This window comes from Dermacentor silvarum, chromosome 2 (assembly GCF_013339745.2).
Source record: "Dermacentor silvarum isolate Dsil-2018 chromosome 2, BIME_Dsil_1.4, whole genome shotgun sequence".
In the NCBI taxonomy this organism is placed as follows: Eukaryota; Metazoa; Arthropoda; class Arachnida; order Ixodida; family Ixodidae; genus Dermacentor; species Dermacentor silvarum.
The window spans coordinates 144889475-144914851 of NC_051155.1; the positions used below are offsets into that span (position 1 = coordinate 144889475).

Below are 25377 nucleotides of genomic sequence, written 5' to 3' on the forward strand. Positions count from 1 at the left end.
CCCTAGAGGAGCTGATCGAAGCACACAAAACAGCGCAAATAATACGGCTATCAGATACAATGACGAGACTACACATCCTGAGTAGACTGAACATTAAACCCATATACACCACGGGAGGCAGAGCACCACTACCTCCCGCAATCAGACATTACATAATAATCAAGCCAATACCCAAAAACACCCTGGCAGGCAGGCACGACGGCAGGAGAAAAGCCAGGGCAGACAAACTACGCGAAAAGCACGAGCAAGACCAAACCGCGGTCTTTGTCGATGCCGCCAACCAGGCACACAAAACATACACCCTGAGTGCCGTGGACGGAAAATCTAGAATCGTAAATGTGGCCTCATCTAGAGCCGCATCAATCAAAGAGGGCGAAGAAGTGGCCATAGCGCTGGCCATCATGAACCCAACTACCCATACTGTCCTGAGCGACTCTAAGAGCGCTATTCTCATCTTTATGAGGGGCAGTGTGGGACTAAATACAGCCAAGATCTTGACAAACTTCAATCAGGAAGACAGAACAAAATCATTCTTGTCTGGGTCCCCGCTCACTCGGTAAATCCCGGCAACGAGGAAGCGCATAAAGTGGCCCGCGGGTTAACAAACCGGGTCGCGCTCTCCTTGGAACCGGACCCCCCGATGGGAGAGGTAGTGACTTCCTACAACGAGCTTACCAACCTATACAAAGAGAACAGGAGAATATACCCAATACCACACAGCAACCTTACCAGAGCGCAGGCCACTATCCTCCGCCGAATTTAAACTAACAGCCTTATCACTCCTCATCGCTTAGCGATCTTCACAGATGGGGAGGTTGACCCAATATGCCAAAACTGTGAGAAAAATGCCATGGCAAACCAAAGACACATCCTCTGGGAATGCGAGGGTCTTCCCCCACCCAGAGAGCTTCTGCCAGCTCCCTCTGAAACGACATGGGAGACCCTAATACGGTCTGCTGAAGAAAAGCTCCAAAAAGGAATCGTTGCCTGGGCGGAAGAGGTCGCCGCAGACAAGCGACCACCTACAACGCCCTGAAAATTTTCTTAATAAAGTTGTTTCCTCCTCCTCCTCCTCTCAGCATTGGCGTCATGCTTTCCCAGGCGTGACAGCGAAAGCGTAGCCCACGTGGCCCAGCCTTCCGAGGGTGCACTGCCTAGGCAGCCGAGCGCATCGCACCAAGTGGTGAACTGAGTCACATGATGTGCTGTGTAATGGAGGCATGGCGTACTTGAAATGATAAAGGGAGCTACAGCACGGGACGTTATATTTGGAACAACTTGTGGTCGAATGAACCCTGTTCGTGTGCGTCCTTGCGCCCGTGACACCACCCTTATTTAGTTAGGAAGCAAATGGCCGAATGTCGATCCCTCTTTTTTTTATTTGCCATCTCTTGTACGCTAATTTAGTGCAAAATAATACATGCACCCAATCGTAGCAATTGCTACATTCTCTCTGATAAATCCAACTTCGCCCTACCATCTGCTAGCCGCCTGGTTAGGTCAGCTGGTAGAGCGGCTACCCTGGAAAGGCGGTGGTCCCGGGTTCGAGTCCCGGACCGGGACGAAGGTTTCTTCAACTGCGAGGCTTTTATTTCGAGATACCCGTATGGGTTTTCTTTGTAGCAATTGCTACGATTGGGTGGATGTCTCATTTTCTATTTAATTACTTCTGCCCAACTAGTGGGTTTCTGCTGAACTATCATGTCAACCACTTATTCAGGTACACTCATGCATACTGTACCCTCATACCTATGGGAGGACTGCGGAAGAAAGCTGCTTTTTGGACGCTTGACGAGGCTCGCAGCCCCTGAAGTCATTGCTTGGCAGCTGCACAATGTCAAACATACAAAGATAAAAGTTAAAAAGAAGTAACAAAAATTAAGCAAACAGTCATAATTGACAAGTGACGAAATAATTTCAACGGCAAAAAAAAACATGTAAGGTATATAAAATAGACGGCAAAATATGGCTGAAGCAATCTTCTCCTATTTTAATCCGAGGGGTAGGGGTCACTCCGGGAGGGATTCGCAGTTGGTGAGCCATATGACGCGTTATATACGTAACGGATATATTTTTTCTGGATTAGACAAATTCGCTGCATATCCAGAAACGCGGCAGTTCTCGTTATCGATTCGCAATAGTTAAGGTGGAAATAAGAAAGTGCATTATACAAGAGTAATTTTACTTGAGTAAAGCAATAGTGTCGGTACATCCCAACAATACCAGCTACCTGAGCAAAAGTTTTTGCAAGTAGTTTACATGCCCGCCGCATAAGATATTGTTACGGATTTTCGAATACAGCAGCGAAGCATTTAAAAATCTGACAATGTCTACATGGCGAGAATTTAGATTGATAGTTTTGTGAGGAGGGATAATTTTGTTCTTCGTTCTAAAGATTTATGCGCATTGAATTACAATTCGACCATCTTTGCAACAATTTCATAGCGTTATTGCATGCACATAGTTACAAGCTCAGTAATCTCTGTCCCAGAAAAAAAAAGAAAAACATACTCCTATAATCTGCGTAGATGGTCAATTTCGCTGGAAACGTAATATTCACAATGTTATAAAGTATAAGTTAAAGAGAAGGGTCCCAGAATACTGTCCTGCGGAACACCACAAAGGACGGCTTCAGATTCTGAGTTTGCATTGCCTATTTGTAGAGACTGTTTTTGATTAGATCAACAGTATTTTAGTAATAAAGAAGCATATCCACGGATACCACACAAGTTAAGCTTTCAGAGTAAGTTACTGTGATTTAGAAGGTAAAAGGCCTTCGAGAAGTCTACAATTTCGCAGCGCTGTACAGCCCCCCCTCCCCCCCTCTCCCCCTGAATGATATATTGTTTGTGTTATAGTAGTGCGGACTCAGTTGACTTTCATTTATAAAACCAAATTATGCGTTCGGGAATATTTATGTTTCTGTATCAAATTTTACATCCGACAGGGCAGAATCTTCTCGAAAGCATTTGTCAAAACAGGCAGGATAGACATTGGCCTATAATTTTCCTTATCACCTTCATTTTCTTTCTTCAATATTGACATAACTTGTGCTACTTGATTTTTTTCTAGAAAGATGACCAATACGATGCAAGAATTAAAGATAGCTGCAAGAACTGGAGGGAGAATGTCAGTGAGGTATTTTACTGGTCGTATATTTCAACCATCGCTGTCACGGCTTGCGCTATTTTTCACGTTTTTAATAACAGACAGCACTTCTTTTGGAGTCGGAATCAGTGGCCAAACGAAGTCAATTCCATGCTTGTTGAAGACAGGCTTTGTTTTTACCGACGAGCTGACCCCCAAAGCCAGAGGAGAAGAAGGTACGCTATTTGATGCGCGAGGTAAAAGAACAGATTTTAGTTGGACTCGGGCGAAATCCTCCGAAAACCGTGGCCGCTTTATTGAGCGAGGCGACCACAATGAAATGCACTCTTCGGCAGCAGTTGTCACAGTATGAACGCCACGACGTCACGGCTAAAGCATGTTCTATTGGATCAGACAGTGCTCTCGCTGATCTCCTACGTGTAGTGTTGTGCGCGACAAGCTACGGCAACTTCTGACCTTGGGACCCCAGCCACATGTGACGGCATTCACGGATGTCATTCGTGATGCAATTCGGCAGACAGGGCCCCCACGTGTACCACCAAAAGCTGAATTCACCGTAGTCACGTATGTAGAAGTGTTAGGTGCGCCTGCGCAAGCTACAGGGCCCTTCACACCGACCGTGGAGCCGACCGCTCAGCGGTCCTCGTTCACACCTCCGCATGCAGAATCTGACTCAAGACTGATGAATAGCAAGGAAAGTGTTTGGTGCTCGTCTGATAACCGCTTACTTTGGTATCACTGTGGCGAACCAGGGCACGTCTGGGTATGCCCATACCGTCAACCAGGGCACGTATGGGTATGCCCATACCGTCAACTCGGCCTCTGAGGCTTTCATCCTGACGCTGTTGCCCACGCTATGGTGAGCGCTTATGTGAGATCGAGACACACCTAACGTATGAGAGGAGCCCCCTGCGAGTGTCCTGCGGCACCAGCCCCGGACACCATCGCCTTGGCGCTACGCACAACCTATCCTGCCTTCATCGTCTTACGGTTGTGGCGGTAACAGGTCACCGAGCCCACTTAGGCGAAACTAAGAACAGCGGCTTCCGGAGGCCAATCCACTGTTCATCGAACTGAAAAAAAAACCTACCTCGACGCGATGAACGAAAGACGACCATTTCTCACCGACCTCCAGCACCAATCAGTTAGTTTCTGCCGACATCACCATTTCCAATGACAATTACGCGGTTACTGCCATCGTCGGCAGTGGAGCCGCTTGTTCAGTTATGAGCGGCACACTTGATACTCAGTTGCGCAAAGTCACAAGACTGTGGCAAGAACTGAGGTTGTGTACAGCAGCTGGCCCTCTTGTGACACCAAATGGAAGGTGTACAACACGAATTAGAATTCGTGGGTCGACCTTCACCGGATAATTCTTCGTGCTACCTGTGTGCTCCAGACGAATTATCCTAGGATTGAACTTTCTGCGTGAATAAGGCGTGGTTATATGCCTTCGCGACCTACTCCGCATGTTTGCGGACCCTAACCTTCCTGAACTTGACACCGTTCAAACTGTGGATACAGCCCGAAGCGTTTTGACGAGTCAGTCCACCGCAACCTCGGAGCAGTCTCTTTGTCAGGGTTGAGTGCGGAGGCTACGTCCCTGACACCGTAATTTGCCGGTTCTTCTTGCACGACAAATTTTTATTGGCCGAGGTATTGTAAAGTTCAACAGCAGGCAAACACACCAATCGCTAACGAACTTCAGCAGCGAATAAAGGGCACGTCACGAAACACATGGCCATTGCCTACTTTGTGGAAATTGCAGATTCCCAGTACGCCTTAATATTAACTGCACTTCCATCGTCTGATAATTCTGCCAATGCTTAACAAGCACTCTCGATGTGAACTCGGGCCAACCAGCTGCTCTAAAGAAGTGCATTCCGTGTATCTTGAACTCCTTCTGAGATTGCTTCACTACGACGAGCAAAGCTAACCAGACGCCACTAACCGAGCATCGAATGATAACAAAGGCGCCGAAAGATACGTCCACCAACATGCCTACAAGGTGTCGCGAGAAAACACAACGCGCTATTCGCCACCAAGTTCAGCAAATGCTTAAAGACGACGTCATACAGCCTTCAATAGGTCCCTGGGCTTCGCCTGCGGTATCAGTGAAAAAGAAGGATGGAAGTTTGCGTTTTTCCGTGGACTACCGAAAATAAAACAAAATCATCAAGAAAGATGCTTACCCTTTGCCGAGAATAAATGACTCTTTGGATCGTATCCAACATGCTCGACACTATTCGTCAACGTATTTGCGTAGTGGCTTCTGGCACAGACCAGCTGACCACCAGGACCATGAGAAAACCGTATTTATTAGTCTAGAAGGCCTCTTAAACTTTAAGGTTCTCCCTTTCGGCTTGTGTTCGGTACTAGTTACATTTCAATGGAGAATGGATACTGTTCAGTCAGGGCTTAAATGGCAACCACGCTTAGTTTACGTGGACGATATCGTGGCATTTTAGGTCAAGTTCTAGCAGCACATCGAGTGGTTACGTGGACGATGCCGTGGTATTTTTGGTCACGTTCTAGCAGCACATCGAGCGGCTTCAGGTAGTTCTTCAGGCCATCCTCTTTCTTTGAAGCCCGAGAGGTGCCACTTTAGGTACGATGAACTCCACTCCTTTGGAGATGTCGTAGCCATGGCGGTATCAGCCCATACCGACAGAAAACCATCGGCATCAGCGCATTTCCCACGCCAACGAATATACGTGACCTATGCCGATTGCCGGTACTCTGCGCATACTTCAGACACTTTGTCTTGAACATTTCAAAAAGCAATTTACGAAAAATGATGTCGCTTTTGTTAGGGGTCTTCGATACACTCTAAAACCTCCAGCTGTCTCCACCTTTACTCGGTCATGTTGACAAGAATGAAGACACGAAATTGCATACATACGTCAACAAGGCCACTCTTGGAGATGTGTAGGTCCAGTGGTAAAAAGGCCTTTGGCGTATCATTGCCTATGCGAACCATACTTTATCATCTGCAGCCAAAAATATTTCGCCAAGGAAAAAAGAATGTTTAGCGATTGTCTAGGCAATAACGAATCTCTAACCCTACCTGTTTGGCAGCCCATTTAGAGTGGTAAGCGACGATCATTCGCTCTGGTGGCTCGCAAATATAACAGACGCTTCAGGCCATCTGATAAGATGGAGCCTTCGTTCGCAAACATTGGACGTCACCATCGATCAAGTCTGAACGCAAGCATACCGATGCTTATTGTCTCTCAATTTAGCCTTATATATAGGTCTTATGCCGACTTATGTAACCACAATACTTCCACTCAAGAAAGCACGCTTGGAGCGAAGAGGAGGACACTTTTCAGCTTGTGTTAGTAAACACGTATATTCAGGGTGGTCTTCGTATACTTCACCCGAGGTTATATTATCTATTTACTCCACCCCTCCCCGCCCCCCTCTATGTAGTGTAACAAACTGGAATTTTTTTTCTAGTTAACCTCATTGTCTTTATCATCTCTCTCTTCAGCCACACCTGTGGCTTTGCTTTATTGAGTTGCCAAGTTTCTTAAAGAGAGAAAGAAAGAAGGAAAGAAAGAACGACAGAGCAAGCGATTCTTAGCGATACGTTTGGCTATGAAATAATTTACTGCGACAGCACAGCTGCTATAGGGCGCTCTGTGAAGGGGGAGGGGTGCGCTCATTTAAAAATGTAATAATTAAAAATCTGAATTATGTAACCTGTAATAATTAATGGCTTCGACGTTGTTTTCTACCAACAGCCAGATTTTCGGCGCATCCTCTGTTTTGCTGTGTGCCAGGTTTGAGGCTTATCATAATCATGATCATGAACGCCTCCTTTGTGCCTCCGACACCGTTTTCACGAGCATTAGAACGAAAATTTGCAGGGAAACGGAGTTCCATCTTTTTAAGAACAATTTCGATGCAAATCACATTAGGTAATCCTCCGCCACTACAGTATCACTCATTCTGGCCTCCGAAATGCATGTGCAGCTGCCACTACTCTGACAATCTGTGTGAGACCCAAAGGCTTGCACTGATTGCCTAGCACTATTGTTGCGCGATAGATAAGGGGTTAACGCACTCGACTCCCAAATGCACATTGCTTCACTGGCAACGGTGCCAATTGCGGTCGAGGTGGTTGCGGAGAAGATTACTTTTCTTCACGCTGTGGAAAGGGTGAAGCTTCGGATGACGAGATGGCCTAACGATGGCAAAAGCTGTCGTTGCGTCTCGTAGATGGTGACAACGGTCATCATCAGCGTAACGGAATGAACTGACAGACACTACACACGGACGGACAAGGCAAAACTAATTTCGTGCACTTAAGTGCTGTCGAGTAAAAAAAAATATTCTTATTTCATGCTTCAATCTAATCATCGGGAGTAGTATGCCACGCGTCTGTCTGTGCTAAGCTCTCCAACCCTCGTTAAAGGGGTCCTTTTTCAGTCTATCTTTTCCAAATTGCGAAATGACAGCTCTAGAAGAGAGTTCTGTACAAAACTGGAACGAGTATTCCTACATTCCAATAACATTTTCACGGTGAAGAAGTATAGATTGTAGCAGTGCAGAATGCAGCCTAGAAAGAAGGCTATCAAGCTGTCAAAAGTGGGAAAGAAGCCAGAAATGGGCTATTTTGCAGAACCAACTAGATATTGCAAAAGGTGCTAACTAAATTGCACACAGTTAAATGACTATTTTAATTATTGTATTTGTCATAAGTATTATATCTAGATGAAATGGCCAAACTTCGACTGGCTAGCGGGGACATAATGTGTTTACCATAGCTTTGGTGTACGTGGCGGCAAGCTGTATTTAAAAGAAAGATAGCCTTTTCTCTTTCTTTGTCTGCTATCGATGTTTATTACGTTATACCTATATGAATTATGCTTTAAGGTTTCGAATGTACACACGCCTCGGAAAGTGTAAAGTTGCTTCACATTATCTAAAATGTTTTATTGCGATAGCAATTATATGGACACTCCAAAGCAAATTTCTGCCGTCGGCGTCGCCGTCGCCGTTGCCGTCGCCGTGAGGTTCCGTATGACGTCAAGGGAGATGAAATCGTCGCCGCGCGCCGCCGAACGCTGTATGTGCGAGTGAAAGGGCGCGAGGGACGCGCGCTTTCACGGGGAGTGAACGCACGGCGGAGAACAAACGCGCGTTCTGTGCCGTGCTCCCTTAAGGGCTGCAGAAGTAGGCGTCTCTTTCCTCCTTTACAATCACCATATATGTAGAGAAAACGCGCCTTCTTCTGACGCACGAAAGGCCGTGGGGGGGGGGGGGGGGGGGGGGCGAAGGGAGGCGACGTTTAGCTGCGGCACCAAGTGCCTATTTATATCAGAGGCTCCGGCAACAGTCACCAACGCCGCACGCATTTTGTGCGAACGCGGGCAAAACGCCGACGGCGTCGACAACAGTGCTGTGTGTTGCCGGTGCTGCTGCATGTCCAAGTTTGTACAGCGGATAAAACTACTATCCTTACTCCGTATAGCTCTGTACTAAGTTGCTATCGCAATTGATGCTTCGCCTTTCGGGTGAAACTGCGACAACTTTTTATGTCAACGCAATGCAGTACAAAAAGTGCCACAAGAAAATTTTAGCACAGCAAATTTCTCGAGAGGAGTGTAGATCCCGAGAATGCTATCCATAGTAATGAGGCAAGGCTATCAAGAGAGCTCATTAGGGACTCTTGAAGGGAAAAGCAAGGAACAAACAAATTTCAGCGGCACTTTATTTCGCCTCTTTCCTTTTTGCTGAGACAGAACAGAAACATCTCACAAACAACTTTACAGCTTTTTTTTTAATTTCGATCTTTAGCCCTATTCGAAACTGTATTTCTCCACACCATTCCGCAATGTACCCAGACAGGCTCTCTTCATCTTAATTTAAAAGGCAGTCAGCGGTTCTGCCAAGAAATCAAGACAGCTCAAAGAGCCTCAGAACAATTAAATGAGGACGGCACTGGTCGATGGCGAAATGAGGTCTAATCTTCTCCACGTGGCCATCGTTCTGCTCAAGCTGCTCTAATGGTGTTCCCTGATTCTGCCTAAAAAAAAACCTGAGCTTTCTTGATTTAGTCGTCGAGCATCTACAAAGGGACTAACAAGAAAGATAAATAGCCGAAGGTTTTTATCAGTGCCGCCTATGCCCAATTATATCAAGAAAGTGTCTGTTTCCACTTAGGAGTTCTTATTTCATCCATCTCGTGCAGTGATAACGTTCCCAGGTGTTCTTGATAAAAAAAATTGCCGCGTATCTGCGTGCTTCGCTGCAAATGTCGTCGAAAGACGATAGTCTTCTGCCGGCCGTACTACATGAGTGCTGGTCTGATCCGCGGCCACACGTGATGCTGTTCTCGTACCATTTCCGTCCTGGCATGATAAATGCAATGGAGGTTTGTTTGAACAGATTTCATTTTACCACATTATTATTGCGATAGCAATTATATGGACATTCAAAAGCAGATTTCTGCCGTCGGCGTCGCTGTCGTTGTCGCCGTGATGTTCCGTATGACGTCAATGGAGATGAAATCGTCGCCACGCGCCGAACGCTGTATGTGCGAGTGAAAGGGCGCGAGGGACGCCCGCTTTCACGGGGAGTGAACGCACGGCGGAGAACAAACGCGCGTTCTGTGCCGTGCTCCCTTAAGGGCTGCAGAAGTAGGCGTCTCTTTCCTCCTTTACAATCACCATATATGTAGAGCAAACGCGCCTTCTTCCGACGCACGAAAGGCCGTGGGGGGGAGGGAAGGGAGGCGACGTTTAGCTGCGGCACCAAGTGCCTATTTATATCAGAGGCTCCGGCAACAGTCACCAACGCCGCACGCATTTTCTGCGAACACGGGCAAAACGCCGACGGCGTCGACAACAGTTCTGCGTGTTGCCGGTGCTGCTGCATGTCCAAGTTTATACAGCTGATAAAGCTGCTATCATTACTCCGTATAGCTCTCTACAAATTTGCTATCGCAATTGATGCTTCGCCTTTCAGGTGAAACTGCGACAACTTTTTTGGATCATCTTCATCATCAGCCTATGTTTATGTCCACTTCAGGACGAAGGCCTCTCCATGCGATCTCCACGTACCCTTGTCTTGCGCTAGCTGATTCCAACTTGCACCTGCAAATTTCATAATTCACCACCCCACCTAGTTTTCTGCCGTCCTCCTCTGCGCTTCCGTTCTTTTGGTATCCATTCTGTAACTTTAATGGTCCACCGGTTATCCATCCTACGCATTACATGGCCTACCCAGCTCCATTTTTTCTTCTTAATGTCAACTAGAATATCGGCTATCCCCGTTTGTTCTCTGATCCACACCGCTCTCTTGCTGTCTTTTAACGTTAGGCCCAAAATTTTTAGTTCCATCGCTCTTTGTGCGGTCCTTAACTTGTTTTCGAGCGTCTTTGTTAACTTCGAAGTTTCTGCCCCATATGTTAGCACCGTTAGAATGCAATGATTGCACGCTTTTCTTTTCAACGACAGTGGTAAGCTCCCAGTCAGGATTTGGCAATGCTGCCGTATGCATCAACCCAATTTTATAATTCTGTAAATTTCTTTCTAATGATCAGGGTCCCCTGTGAGTAATTGACCTAGATAAACGTACTCCTTTACAGATTCTAGTGGTTGACTGGCAATCCTGAATTCTTGTTTCATTGCCAGGCTATTGAACATTATCTTTGTCTTCTGCACATTAATGTTCAACCCCACTCTTACACTTTTTCGGTTAAGGTCCTCAATCATTTGTTGTAATTCATCTCCATTGTTACTGAATAGGACAATGTCAACTGCAAACCGACGGTTGCCCAGATATTCGCCATTGATCCTCTCTCCTGAGCCTTGAATACTTCTTCTAAGCATGCCGTAAATAGCAATGGGGAGATTGTGTCTCCTTGCCTGCCCCTTTCTTGATAGGTAACTTTCTACTTTTCTTGGGGAGAACCAAGGTAGCTTTGGAATCCTTGTATATATTTGCCAAGATATTCACGTATGCCACCTCTACTCCTTGATTGCGCAATGCCACTATGACTGTTGGTATCTCTACTGAGAGAGAGAATAAACATGTTTATTTGTAAATGCAGCTTTGGAGAGGCGTCCTCATTCCAGAATGCCTTGAGCTCGGGCCACTTCCTGGGCCCTCGCAATCAGCCGTTGCTGACCTTCGAGGTCGGAGCTGGCCAAGGCTCTTTCCCAAGGCTCGTTGGTGTGGTAAGGGTTCGTAGGATTAAGTAGTGCCTCTCTGCAACCCTCTACTTTGTGCCTGAGGGACCCGGGCTCTGCGCAGAAGCGGCATTGCGGAGAGAATTGTGTAGGGGCTATGAGGTGATTTCTGGTTGGGTGGGGGAATGTATTAACCTGTAGAGCTCGGAGGAATCGCTCCAGCTCTCTAGGCAGCGACTTGTGTGGGGGTGCATATGTTCAGCGGGTTAGCTTGTAGTATTGTGTAATGTCTTGGTATGAGACTACAGGGTGCATGCCCTCGGGTTCAGATTTCTCGGCGTCGGCTCGGTCGGTCAAATCTCGAGTCACGTGGTCGGCGACCTTGTTGCCAGGAATGCCGTGATGGCTGGCGCCTAGATGATCATGACTCATCTGTTTGGCGGATGTTGATTGATGATCTTGAGCGTGGTGGCATGAATTCTGCCGCTAGCGAAGTTAAGGCACGCCTGTTGGGAGTCGTTGACAATGACTTCAAACTCTGTTTGGGAGAGCGCGAGGGGTGTGGCTGCTTCCTCGGCTTGGAGGGGTTTGTATCGGGTGAGCGAAATGCTGCTCCGATGTTCTTTGTTGATGATTACGGTGGCTGTTGTGGCTGCGCGTCTGGGGTAAGACCCCGCAACTGTGTAGGATGTAGAGGGTGAAGTACCGTATTGCTTGTGCCTTCACTGTGCGTGGTGCACTGAGTGCATGTTGCGAGGTAGAGGAGGTACGGTGATGTTGCTACTGAATCAAATGCCTTTTCATAATCTATGAAAGACATATAGAGAGGTTGATGGTATTCCGCAGATTTCTCTATTACCTGATTGATGACATGGATTTGATCCATTGTAGTATATCCCTTCCTGAAGCCAGCTTTTTACCGTGGTCAAGTGTTGCCCGGCTTCTATTAGAAATTACCTTGGCGAATATTTCACACAATACTTAAAGCAAGCTAATGGGTCTATATTTCTTCAATTCTTGAACGTCTCCCTTCTTATGGATTGGTATCATGTTGGCGTTCTTCCAGCTTTCTGGTACATTTGAAGTCGTGAAGCATTGCGTATAAAGGGCCGCAAGCTTTTCAAGCATGATATCTCCTCCATCTTTGAATAAATCGTCTGTTATTCCATCTTCTCCGGCAGCTTTTCATTGGTAATGTCTTGGAAGGCCCTTCTAAATTCATCATTAGTTATAGAAGGAGCCTCTGTATCCTGTTCATCACTACTTCGAATGAAAGTAGCTTGGCTGCTCTGGGAACTGTACAGGTCAGTATAGAATTCTTCCGCTGCTTAGACTATGTCATCTAAATTGCTGAGGATATTACCCTGCTTATCTTTCTGTGCATACATCTTGCCTTGTCCCATGCCAACTTTGCTTCTCATTAATTTCATGATGCGTTCATGTTTTACGGCTTCCTCAATCTTTTCCACGGTATAACACGAATATCCCTTACTTTCTTCTTGATGATCAGCTTTGACCGATTTTGACTGATTCTATCTGATCTCTCGAGTTTGACACTTTGATGTTTTGTCGTTTCTGTACTAGGTCCTTTGTTACTTGGGAGAGCTTAACTAGTGGTTGCCTTGGTGCCTTACCTCCCACTTCGATTGCTGTTTCTGAGATCAACCTAGTTACGGTTTCATTCATTACATCTTTGTTGTCTTCATCTTCTTGCTTTAAAGCTACATATTTGTTTGCGAGCGCCAGCCTTAATTGGTCTGCTTTTACCTTTACTGTGTCTAGTTTGGCCTGTTTCTTCTTTACTAATTTTACTCGTTCTTTCTTCAAATTCAGAGAAATCCTAAACCTCACTAAACTATGGTCACTGCACTTTACCCACCTAACAATTCTACATCCTGCACTATGCTGGGATCAGCGGAGAGTATGAAATCTATTTCATTTCTTGTTTCTCCCTTAGGGCTTTTCCAGGTCCACTTCCTGTTGCTGCGCTTCCTGAAGAAATTATTCATTATTCAGAGCCTATTCCTTTCCGCGAATTGTATCAACACCTCTCCTCTAGCGTTCCTAGAATCAATGCGGTAGTTGCCAATTGCTTGCTCACCAGCCTGCTTTTTCTCCATTTTTGGATTGAAGTCTCCCATGACTACAGACAGTATACTGAGTTTGCACCTTTCTCATGACTAATTCAACATATTCATAAAACTCTTCTATTTGTTCATCATCGTGACTGGAGGTTGGGGTGTAGGTTGTACTATCTTCCTTTTATACCTCTCATTGAGCTTTATTACTACGACTGCTACCCTCTCAATAAAGCTGTACAATTCATCAATGTGGCCCGGTATGTCCTCACGGACCAGAAATCCTACCCCGGATTCACTCTTATCTGGAATACCTCTGTAGCAGAGGACGTGGTCGTTAGTCAGCACTTTATAAGCATCTCCAGTTCATTTCACCTCACTAAGGCCAATAATATCCCAGACAATGCATGAAAATTCCTCAAATAGCCCTGCTAAGCTAGCCTCACTTGATAGGGTGCGCGTGTTGAACGTTGCCAAGTTCAGTTTCCAGTGGTGGCCTGTCCGGACCCAGAGATTCTTAGCACCCTCTGCCGCGTCGCAGGTCTGACCGCCGCCTTGGTCAGGTGCTCCGGGGACTGAGGGCTATGGGTTAATTTCAGGAATCATGAGGGAGGTAGTGGCCGAATACTCCACCAGGGAGGCCAATTCCTGTTCTGTTGAGGGAGTGACTTTGTTGAAGCTTAGTGGATCTTCCTAATTTGGTTGCACCTTGACTAGTATAGGCCCACTAACTCTCGGCAATAACTTTTTTCCCCGTGCCAGGCGCCACTCCATGCACGAAAGTGTAGTGGACTCGAGCAGGATTCGCACTTACGACCTTCAGATTAGAAGCCGGGTGTTTTACCTCGGCTCCACGCCACCACGGAACCTATATATAAGTTCCTTTTTTTAAAAAAAAGTTTGCCGCGTTCTGAACAAGGCTCCCATGGGGAGCCGAAACGTGAACGATTGTAAATTATTTTTTGGATGGTGTTCTGACTCCTTCTTTTAAAAACAAAAGAAAGAAACACCTAGAATAAGAGTTCCACGAAGGGGACTGTTAAACAGGTGAACTATATTCCAAATGACATTCTGACTAACACCTATCCAAGAGTTGCTATTTGAACTCCTACTACGAGTCCTCTTTCGTAATACAGTCGAACCCACTTATAACGATACCGGTTTTATCAATATATTGGTTATAACCTTAAAATCTGCTGCACCATCAACTTTTGTATGTTTTATATGGTGAAATAACCCGCTTATTACAATGCCTCCATTCCGCATTATTGATTATAACGATGATATCTGGCTACTGGTTGTCCGAACCTAAAGGTAATGGAAAAGAAAGAAAAAAAAATTTAGCCATTGCACGCCGCCACGCGCTGTTTTCCATCCTTCTCCGCATCGCCAGCCTCGTACGCCTCTCTCCCACCTAGCCCCCCTCCCCCCCCCCCCCCAAAAAAATGACTGACTGCATCAGGCCAAAGGGACCGTACCAACGAAAGAGGTCGCCAAGACTGTCGTGCAAAAATATCTTCCGCTTCCCACAGGCCTGTCGACTCCTCACCTCGAATACACCGGTACCGACAACACCCACCTAGACGCCAAATTTTCCATCGAAGAGGTGCACCGAGCTCTCCACGCACTCAATGGCCGCTCCGCCCCTTGCCCCGATGGATTCCCCAAAAAGCTCCTACGCAACTTGGATGAACCCTCCGTCACATACCTCACCGATACCATCAACGAAATGCGGAAGAAGTTCGAGCTACCCAACGCCTGGAAACTCGCCCACACAATTCTTATTCCCAAACCGGAAAAAGTGCCTAGCTTCGATCGGGTCTGGCCCCTCTCGCTCGCGTCGTGCGTGGGCAAGGTGGCGGAGCACGTCATCCTCACCAGGGTTGGTCGCTATCTCGAGGACCACGACTGCTTCCCTCACCACATGATCGGCTTCCGACCCGGGCTATCTACTCAAGATACCATGTTACTCTTATGGCGAATTCCATTGGCAGAATAGGAGCACTCAAAAGCACGCTGAAAATGCTCCTTCCAGAGGCGACGTGTTTCAGTGGTCGAACAGGAGTGGGAGAGCCGTAATCCAGTGGTAGAACAAGAGCAGTTTCGCCGCGCCGAGAGCAGCCGGGAGCAGTCCGGACTGCTCTCGCCTGAAAAGCGGAGTACGAAGGAAGTCACGTGACTTAAACTGTCATATCCTACTCATTTCTTTTTATTTTGCTTCAGCCGGCACGCGCGGCGCAATGGCGGCAGCGAAGCGTAGTTGGTGTTTTGGCACCGCTTATTTTGACGTCGGTGATACGAGCGAGCTTCGCAGCGATTTAGCCACAGATCCTGGCATTTCTATTCCGCCTAGATTCTCGTCGGATGCGCGGGGGACCGCAGTAGCAAAGCGTCTTCACCTTGCTGAAGTGCTTGAGACTCTCGACAGTAACAGCAGCGAATGCTGCCGGAGCTCAACTTCAGATTCAAGTTGCAGTTTCAGATGATCTTCGCAGGCAGAAACGTTGTGGGATGCGTCGGCGCTGCAAAAAAGTATGTAGTACGTGGCCGCAAACGGTGACAGCGTTACGCCCGACAGATCACAAGACGATCACGCGTGTTTTGCCGCTCTCCTGCAGAGAATGGTGGGACGTCGATTGCTTTAGTCACATGGTACATTTCTTCTCACACGTCGCCCTCCCACCTGCTCTCAGAATGCACGCCGTATTCCAGTGGCGGGTCGAGTTTCCCTGCTCTCACTGCGCTGCCACCCGACTCCGCAATGCGCTGCGCCCTGCTCCTCTTCTCCCAATGGAATTCGCCATTAAAATATCAGACTCTTAACGGAGGAAACACTCAGGGTATCCGTGCCATATTCGGCCTCGACTTAGAAAAGACATTTTATATGATCGCCCACTCGTCCATCCTGAAGGCGATCGCAGACCTCGGGCTCGGGCGTCGGTTCTACGACTTTGTCCGCTCCTTCCTCACCCGGCGCAGGGCCGTCCTCCACGCAGGAGACCTGGTGTCGGAAGAAGTCAAGTTCGGACAGCGGGGAACCCCCCAGGGGTCCGTCCTCTCGCCGACGCTCTTCAACCTAATAATAATCAGGCTCTCCGAACGACTCTCGAAGATCGACGGGCTAAACCACACCATTTATGCGGCCGACATAACCATTCGGTGCTCCGCGGGGTCAGATGGCTTCATCGAATCCGCCCAGCAGGAGGCCATCGAAACTGCCGAGTCCTACCTCAAACGCACCGGTCTCAAGTGCTCCCCCACCAAGTCTGAGCTGTTGCTATACTTGTCAAAAAGCCGTGGCGCCAAGCCCAAAGGGTGGAAACCGCCGGCCGAACGCAACATCAAACTCCGCATAAGAGACGGTCGTACAGCTCCCAAGGTATACTCCACCAGGTTCCTGGATATGAACATCGAGTCCTGCGGTACCAACACCCTAATGGTGCAGAAACTCATGACTAAGACGGACAATGCCATACGACTCGCACGTAGAGGGGCCAGCCGGCACCATGGCCTGAAAGAAGACAACCTACTGCGTCTTGTACACGCGTTTGTTGTCTAGCACTATACCTACATCGCCGCCATACACAACTGGCTACGTGCGGAGCGCGACAAACTCAACGCCCTTATTCGAAATGTATGAAACGAGCCCTCGGCCTCCCTGTCCCCACGTACACGTATAAACGCATCAAGCTCGGCGTGCACAACACGCTAGAAGAGATCACCGAGGTTCAGGAGCGAACGCAGATGATCCTACTCACGACCACCAAGGCGGGCCGCCACATTCTCTGCGAGCTCGGCTTGTTCTCCTCGATGACCAGGCATCCCCCAGATTTGACGCCGGTCCCCCACGAGGTCCGAGACCTCATCACGATCTCTCCCATTCCGCGAAATATGCATCTCGATCTGAACAGAGGAAGGCGCCTTGCGCGAGCGACCGCCCTTCTCGGGCGCATAGGCATGAAAACGAACGATGTCTTGTTCGTGGACGCCGCTGCCTGTCGCATTAACCAAGCCTTCACCACGGTCGCGGTCTCATCCTCGCAGCGGATCCTAAACTCCGCCACGATCCTCACTCGATATCGCGAAGTAGCGGAGCACGTAGTCATTGCCCTAGCTGTGCTCGACAGCAAACGGGCAGTTATCTACAGCGACTCCAGACATGCCATCAAAGCCTTCGAATGCGGCGTCGTCTCGGACCAGGCGTTACGCATCCTCCGCAGCGCTGATCAGAGTACCCTAAAGCACCACACCGTCCTCTGGTTCCCCGCCCATCTCGGCTGGGTGCCGGGTGCACCGCCAAACCTCAACGACATCACTCACGACGCAGCGCGTGCGCTTACTGACCGCGCCGTCCCAGGGCAACCCCACCTCGCTGAGATAGAGACCAACCGCGATGCACCCATTACGTAACACGAAATCACAAAATACTTGTACCTTGGACGCCGCATCTTTCCGCCCCACACCCCAAACTAAATAGGTGACAGGCGCTAACCCTACGCTTATTATAAACAGACACGTACCCAAACCCCGTTAAGTTCCACGTTCTCTATCCTGACGTGTACCCCAGCGACATGTGCCCCTCGTGCGGATACTCGGCGACACTCGCACACATGCTCTGGGAGTGTAGAAACGCTCATCCCGACTCTGCCTCGGACAAGTGGGAGAAGTCCCTCAGAAGCTCGTTTCCCGCCCACCACTAATGGGCCGTCCAGCCGGCCCACGAAGCAGCCGCCCTGTTGTTCCCTGCGTGGGAGACGCCCGCTACGCGCTAAGCGCGTCCTGCAGGACCTAAATAAAGGTTTTACGGTCTAGTACAGACTCCAATTGGCTTTTCCAGTAGGAATCAACTGGACCCAATAGGAACCAATTGAAAAATATTTACTTCCAACTGGTTACAATTGGGTCAAAGAAGAAACTAATTGGAGTTGCCAAAATATTCGAATAAAACAGAGTTTCAACTAAGGGGAGCCACTTTATGCATAGTAGTGCCCAATCAATAAAGAAAAGTGTTGTGTCATGACAAGTGTTGTGCCTTCAAGTGTTGTACCATTACAGTACGCACTATGCCACCGTTAAGCCACATCTCAAGGCAAAGTTTTCCATGATCTAATGTTTAATGATCTCCTAGGAAACCCTATCCCCTTCTCAACACTGCGTGTTGAACCTCCCTTTGCCTCTCTTTCATGGCGGCCTATTTGACTATTCTTTTCAGGTTACCATTTTGCGATTTGGTGGTGTTACTGAATAGCGTACGTAGCGACAGAGAACCAGAACTTGGATCACGACGAGCGGCACTCGATGGGCGTCAGTGCGGCAGAAACTGATGATTATCAGCGTTGTCGAAGAGGTGGGGAACGGAGCCGCTGGCCAAGATGCATTGTCGACGAGTTGTGCATCCGTAAATGGAGACTGTTTTTACAAAGATTTGAGCATTGTTGCAATATATCTGCTGGCTACATGTGCAGATAGTTTTTTTTTTTCTTTATGGGGTGTTGTAATTGGGGGCGGGAGTTATACGTGAGGAAATACAGTATCTTTTCTCCATCGGTATGTGACGACATGCGCCGGAAGAAGCCACCCCTCTAAACTTTTTTTTTTTCCTTTCTGCTCGCTTTAAGCGGGATGGGAAAGGAGGGCTGTTATCGCTCGGTTTGCTTAGGTTCAGTTTCGGCTCACCGTGCGTCTTTCCTCGTCATTTTTACGGTACACGACATTACGGAAGCTAGTGACGCATCGAACCTTTTCATTTGGCTCAGGATTTGGCTCGCGGGAGTGTTTCCCTATTCAAATACAAAGGAATTTGCCAGGACCAACAGAGCAGTTTGAATTATCCATCAATTCGAATTAACAGATTTCAAATTATAGGCATTTCATTGTATTTATTTACTTAAGGGTTTGACAAGCACATCTTATTGCTTCTCGTTATTAGGATTTATGCTACCTTATTGACATTCCGAGAAACAAAAAGGCGGCTGTGAAAACATTAGCTTGTTTGCTTCGTCAAACATGATAAGTAATTAGGTTGGTAATAGAAAAGTTGACATATCTGTAAAAAAAAAGAGTACACATGAGCGATAGATGGCAATAAAAATTTGGTGAGCACATTGGGGGGTGTGCATAGTTTCAGGGCTTCTCATTATGTTAGCTTTGCCAGCTAAAAACACAGATAGGTAGGGCCAGAGTGGAAGTTGCATCGCTCACAATCTCACAATCTCTGGATACGTCATCCTTCATTTTTAACAGCGAAGGTGTTTAATGTTTAAGCCAGACGTATTTTGTGGTGCGTATCAAGAAACTACTAAGAAAGAAAATTATATAAACTTTCGTTGCCGAGGCGCGACTCGAACCCGCGAACCCCCGGTCCCAAAGCGAGCGTCGTAACCACTAGGCTTTTTTTTTAAGCTACACAGCCTTTATTATTTTTCCAACATAATAATTACCAAGCACTGAAACGTTTTTTTTTTTCACAGGTTTCCTAAACACAGAGAGAAGGAATCACATATCGACATAAAGACCAGTCTTTGCTGCAAGCGCTTCTGCCACACCTGCCATGTCTTGCTAAACTCATCTTCATCGTCAAGCAGTGAACTTGTGTTTGTAAAATCCTCACAAAAGTGGGCCCACGCCGGTTTCGCGTTTTCTAGAGCTAGCATGTAGTCAGTTCGTGATCTCCAAATTGCATACAAACCTAGTAATATCAGGGTTTCAACACAGCTGTCATTTTTATCGTGTTCAACTCTGAAAAACTTTACGTCTTCCTAATTTGGGTATATCTGTAGAATAAACACAAATCGAACCACTAGGCTATGCAGCCACGTTTGCAGAAGATGCATTTATGCGAACCATATGATTGCCTTCGAGTGTCGTCGTCTTCGTCCACAACTGGCGCGTTCGTACGCTCGTGCTCTGCGATGTGAAGAGGTTTTGCGCACTATGAGAGCGAGAGAGAGAGACCCATTCACGGAGCGGGTCTATTGGAGCGGGGTGTCGGCATTGGAACGCAGTGTCGGTGTTGCAAGCTGCACTGTGCAGTGCGCAGTGATGGTCGTAAGTGCGAAACGCGCGAAAAGAAATTATCATCATCATGAGTAATAAGATGAAAAGCTCGCGCGCACTTGCGCAAAATGCAGGGCCACGATCGCCTAGCTTCGCTGTTTCAAGCGTTGCGCGACCGAGTGTTATACCGGCTTTCCAAATCCACGAGTGACACGTGAAACCCAGTACGGTTCACGTCTACGCACGTCTCCAAGTTGTTAAATTTCACACGGCAGGATACAATGTGATATGAACGCTGAGATAAAGCTGTCACAAGATGGCGAGGTCCGCTAGTTGGTTAAAATACACGTTACACGTTAAAACAAAGCTGTCACTTGAGCCTTCCGTGACCTCAGGCTACTAGACAAGAAAATTTCCCATCCCCTACCACTAGCAATACACTGAAAGTAATAGGTTTCTTTGGCTCTCCCACCTAGTTTCGGTTTCTATGTCTCTGTCTGACCGTTAATTATTGTGACTATGAGGGTGACCGTCATTACCTTTCCGCTGACTGATTTCGAACCCAGGACCCCAGCAGAGACGACCGATGTTTTAGCCATTCGTATATGGACGCATGCCTAAAAAAAAATGTCACAGTTTCGCCCTAAGGGCGAAGCAATGAATGCGATAGCAACACAGCAATGTCATACGAAGTAAGGTGAGCGGCTTTGGTAGCAACAACACGCAGAACTGTTGTCGACGCCATCGGCGTTTTGCCCGCGTTAGCTCAAAATGCGTGCGGCGTTGGTGACTGTTGCTGGAGCCTCTGATATAAATAGGCACTTGGTGCCGCAGCTAAACGTCGCCTCCCTTCCCTCCCCCTCCCCCACGGCCTCTCGCGCGTCCGAAGAAGGCGCGTTTGCTCTACATATATGGTGATTGTAAAGGAGGAAAGAGACGCCTACTTCTGCAGCCCTTAAGCAAGCACGGCGCCGAACGCGCGTTTGTTCTCCGCCGTGCGTTCACTCCCCGTGAAAGAGCGCGTCCCTCGCGCCCTTTCACTCGCACATACAGCGTTCGGCGCGCGGCGACGATTTCATCTCCAAATGACGTCATACGGAACCTCACGGCGACGGCGACGGCGACGGTGACGGCGACGGCGACGCCGACGGCAGAAATCTGCTTTTGAGTGTCCATATAATTGCTATCGCAATAAAAGGCGAACGCGTGCACCAGGCCGCGCAAAGCTCAAGACGCAGCGAAGCTGGCCGATTGATATCGAGCGGCTAGCCACCAACGCGTTTGGCGTCGGCAAGCAGCAGCGTTCTTGGCACTGTGCCAACCTTGGTTAGCCTGCCTGCTTTCTGGCATGCCAAGAACGCTGTTGCTTTGCGACGCCGAACGCGTGGCGACATTTCGCTTGACAAGCACTGGACGCGTCGGCGCCTATGAGCGACAGCGTTCCGGGCATGCCACAAACGCAGGTAAGCTAACCAAAGTTGACACTGTGCCAAGAACGCTGCTGCTGGCCGATGCCGAACGCGTAGGCGGCTAGCCGCCCGACATCAATCGGCCAGCTTCGCTGTGTCTTGAGCTTTGCGCGGCCTAGTGCAAGCTTTCGCCTTTATACATATCAACCTATATATATATATTGTAATGCAATAACGGAGACACAGAGACAGCACCCGTTCCTGGGCCGGCTGTTCTATTCTCTACCTCCTCGTCTTCCCTTTCTCTGAGCGCGCCCGCAGTCCGAGCGCCCGAGCCTAGGTGTGTCTTTTTCTTCATTACACTCGGCCACGCTGCTGAAGACAGCGCTGGTGGTTGTGAGGGCGTGCTGATGCTGCAAAATCGCTGCATAGTCATCGTCGGAAGTAGTCGTCGTTGAGACCGTCCAGCGCGCAACCAGCTCCTCGGGGGGTCGGCACTGACTGTTGCGCTCTGGTCGCGCGTCTTGCCGTCGATTGTCTTGCCGCTGAGCGTTGTCGTTTTCGGGCGGGGTTGGGGAGATTCCCTTGGAGGGTGCTCCGTTGATTTTTGTGGGTGGTGCTGCCGGTCTTCCCCTCTTCTCCTCAGGCTTTCGGGAACTGTCACAGGGATAGCTTGGGAGGCTGTCCGCGAGTGGTGGTGCTCTGGGTGGCTGCTTGAATGGCTCCGACCATGCTTGAGGGCATGGTCGGAGCCATTCAGGGGCGGCGCTTCGTTGCGGTGGCCGCTGTGCCTTGGGCGCCGCGCTGACCCTAGGGGGAGCGCCTTGACGCCTGCGTGGATGCTGCGCTTGACGGCGACGGCCCCGGCGGGGGCGTTCCCGGAGGTGGGCGACCATGGTGGTGGATGTCTCTGGTCAATGGCCGCTGACGCTTGCCTGAACACCGGGTCGTGATCTTTGGTGGCGGGAGTCGGTGCTGAGGGATTGCCACCGCCACTGCTGCTGGAACCATGGGGTGTTGGGACTGGTTGCTGCAAGGTGGTGCCTCCCTTGTGGCCTGGTGTGGCTGACACTCCCGGGGGCGAGGGCGATGGCGGCACCGGGTGGGGTTGACCGGCACGCGGCTGCTGCTGCGGCCCGAGGAGGGTGATTGCGGGACTCTGGGCCGGTCGGTCCAGGCCCTGGTCGGGTTCTCGCTGCTTGACACGTGTGTCTAACGTCGTCTCGTAGACGGGCTGGCGGGTCATCTCGTCTGCACCTTCATCCGCTGTCTTGTAAGCCTCGCCGCCGGGCCCAACATGGATGGCGGAGGACGCCGACGAGGAGCTGTTCAAACGAGAGGCCTGTGACCGATGCGGTGGAGGCTGAGGTCTGGACCCGCCGCCGCTGCTGCGAAACCATTGGTTCTCGGTTGCGATCTTCGACGACGACGAGCCGCAGCTGATGCTCGGGAATCTAGGGGCAGCACAGGCATAAGGGAGCGGGCGGCCACCAGATGGCTTTATCGGAAGCGGGATACTAGCGAAAGCGGTGGTCATCATGCGTTTCCCGTCGTCTGGGGTAAAGCAGACGGCGACCCCCGGTGAGCCGGCGTCTGCGGCGAGGCAGCCTGCGGACCACTCTGTCGACGCGTTGCTGGGCACACCTGCCGCAGCATCGAAGCAGTAGCTCGCCGGAGCTCCGTGCGCCGAACCTCACTGGTCGGGCTTACCGCAGGCAGAAGGTCGCTGGCCGAAAGCAGCTATTAGAGCCGCACTCCACTCAGGCCAGGACCGCTGTTTGATACCTTCGTAGGTGTCCCATGCCTTTGCGGCACCGAAAAGTCGTTTGGCGGCAACCAGCCATCTTTTGTGGTCTGGCCAAGCATGCCGATCACCCAAGGCATTGATGGTGTGAACCCAAAGGGTGACGTCATCTTCAAAGCCGCGAAAAGGCGGTATTTTTACGTAAGCCGGCTGCTGGAAGTCGCTGCGGCTCAAATCAGCCAGGCTACTTGTCCAGCTGCCCGAGGAACCAGTGCCGGTGTCCACGGACAGTGCGGTCGTTGTGGTAGTCGTGGCAGCCGGTTCTACCACCAAGGAAGCATGGACGGCATACCTGGGTGGCTGAGGAGTCGAAGTAGTGCTCACGATGATATTCTCGCCAAGGGAAGCGTGTACGGCGTTCCCAGGCAGGACAGGTCCAAGACGGTGGGGCCGAAGCGCTGTCTCAGTGTGACGTGCAACGGCGCAACCACCGACGGATGCGAAGGTGTTCGTCAAAAGCGTGAGCTGGTGATTCAGCTTGGCAATGGCTTGGACGAGATCACCGGTAGGGTCCTGTCCAAGAGCCAACGAGGAGGCTTGGACGCCGTCCCCGGATGGTGCGGTGGGTGCTTGCGACGGTGGTAGGGTGGCCGGCTCCATAGCTGAGGCAGCGTGTACGGCATTCCTGCGCAGGAGGGACCGGGCACTCTGAAGAACCGTGCGAGGAAACACTTAAGGCCGGAACGCCTTAAGTCAGGTCCGTTGTAGTCGACTGCGCCATTGTAATGCAATAACGGAGACATAGAGACAGCACCCGTTCCTGGGCCGGCTGTTCTATTCTCTACCTCGTCGTCTTCCCTTTCTCTGAGCGCGTCCGCAGTCCGAGCGCCCGAGCCTAGGTGTGTCTTTTTCTTCATTACAATATATATATATATATAGGACGGTCAAGGCTCCAAAGAGCCTGCTCTGCTTCCTGAAATTGCTACACAGCCTCAGACAAGGGGCGACACGGGGCGCCTGTTAAAACGGGAGACGTCTGCGGCTGACGGAGCTTAATGCACCTAGCAACAGTGCCGCTGAGTTGCCACTGACCTGTGTGATTGAAGATTTGAATGCTTCTGCTTTCATAGGCGAAGTTTTCTTTCAAAGCGTCTGGCATACCACAAAAATAAAATAATTTTGAATGAACGAACGTCAGTAAAATCCGCCCTTCTTTTTATTTTCCCCGCCTTCCATGATAGAGCGGCTCATGCCTTCAATGGTTTATTTATTGAACGGATTGGGTACTCGCTGCGCATGCTCATATTTTAATATATCGTGAATGATTATGAATGAAAAAAACAAGTAAATTTTTACGAGAGCAGAGATTACTTTTAACATTATGCAGATGTGCCTGACGGCAATGTCATTACGAAAGTTGGTGAAACTTTGCCGCTGCGAAGAAGCTGAAGAGATGCGGTAAAATTAGGTTCCTAAGCACTGGCTATTTTAACGTGGTAGAAAAAGCTTTGTAAAGGGAGTAATGGGAAGATTTTTGAGTTTGAAACCAGCGAATCGGAAAATCTATGCTTACAGCCTTTTAACATTATGCAATAACTTTACGAACACAACCCAAGAAAAACATACCGTAAATGCACACTCTAACCTGCATTCTGCCGACAATGTTGGTTTCAAGATGACATTGCTTTTGAACAGGGTTAGGAACCAAGAATGCCGTCCGGGCATCTTTGTTTAAGTCTGAAGTAGCGTGCCCAATGGGCGCGCACCGTGATGATGATGATGATATGCTTAATGCCTTTGGCACATACCCGCTCATGAGGTTTCCTCAGAAGCTGGTACTTTCTCTTTCTTCAGAACGTTCAAAACCGCATGTGACCGTCATGCTGACAAAGTACGGTCGA

The 25377-nt window shown here is 49.1% G+C and overlaps 1 protein-coding gene across 1 annotated transcript in view; it reads left to right on the forward strand.

The window, feature by feature from the left end:
• Nucleotides 1–16886, forward strand: part of LOC119440446 (uncharacterized) — a 31823-nt gene extending 14937 nt beyond the window's left edge. Inside the window, exons 3-4 of the mRNA XM_037705353.1 lie at nucleotides 14860–15209; nucleotides 16143–16886. Coding sequence (XP_037561281.1) covers nucleotides 14860–15209; nucleotides 16143–16886 — 1094 coding nt within the window. The remainder of the gene's footprint in view (nucleotides 1–14859; nucleotides 15210–16142) is intronic.
• Nucleotides 16887–25377: the final 8491 nt, after the last annotated feature.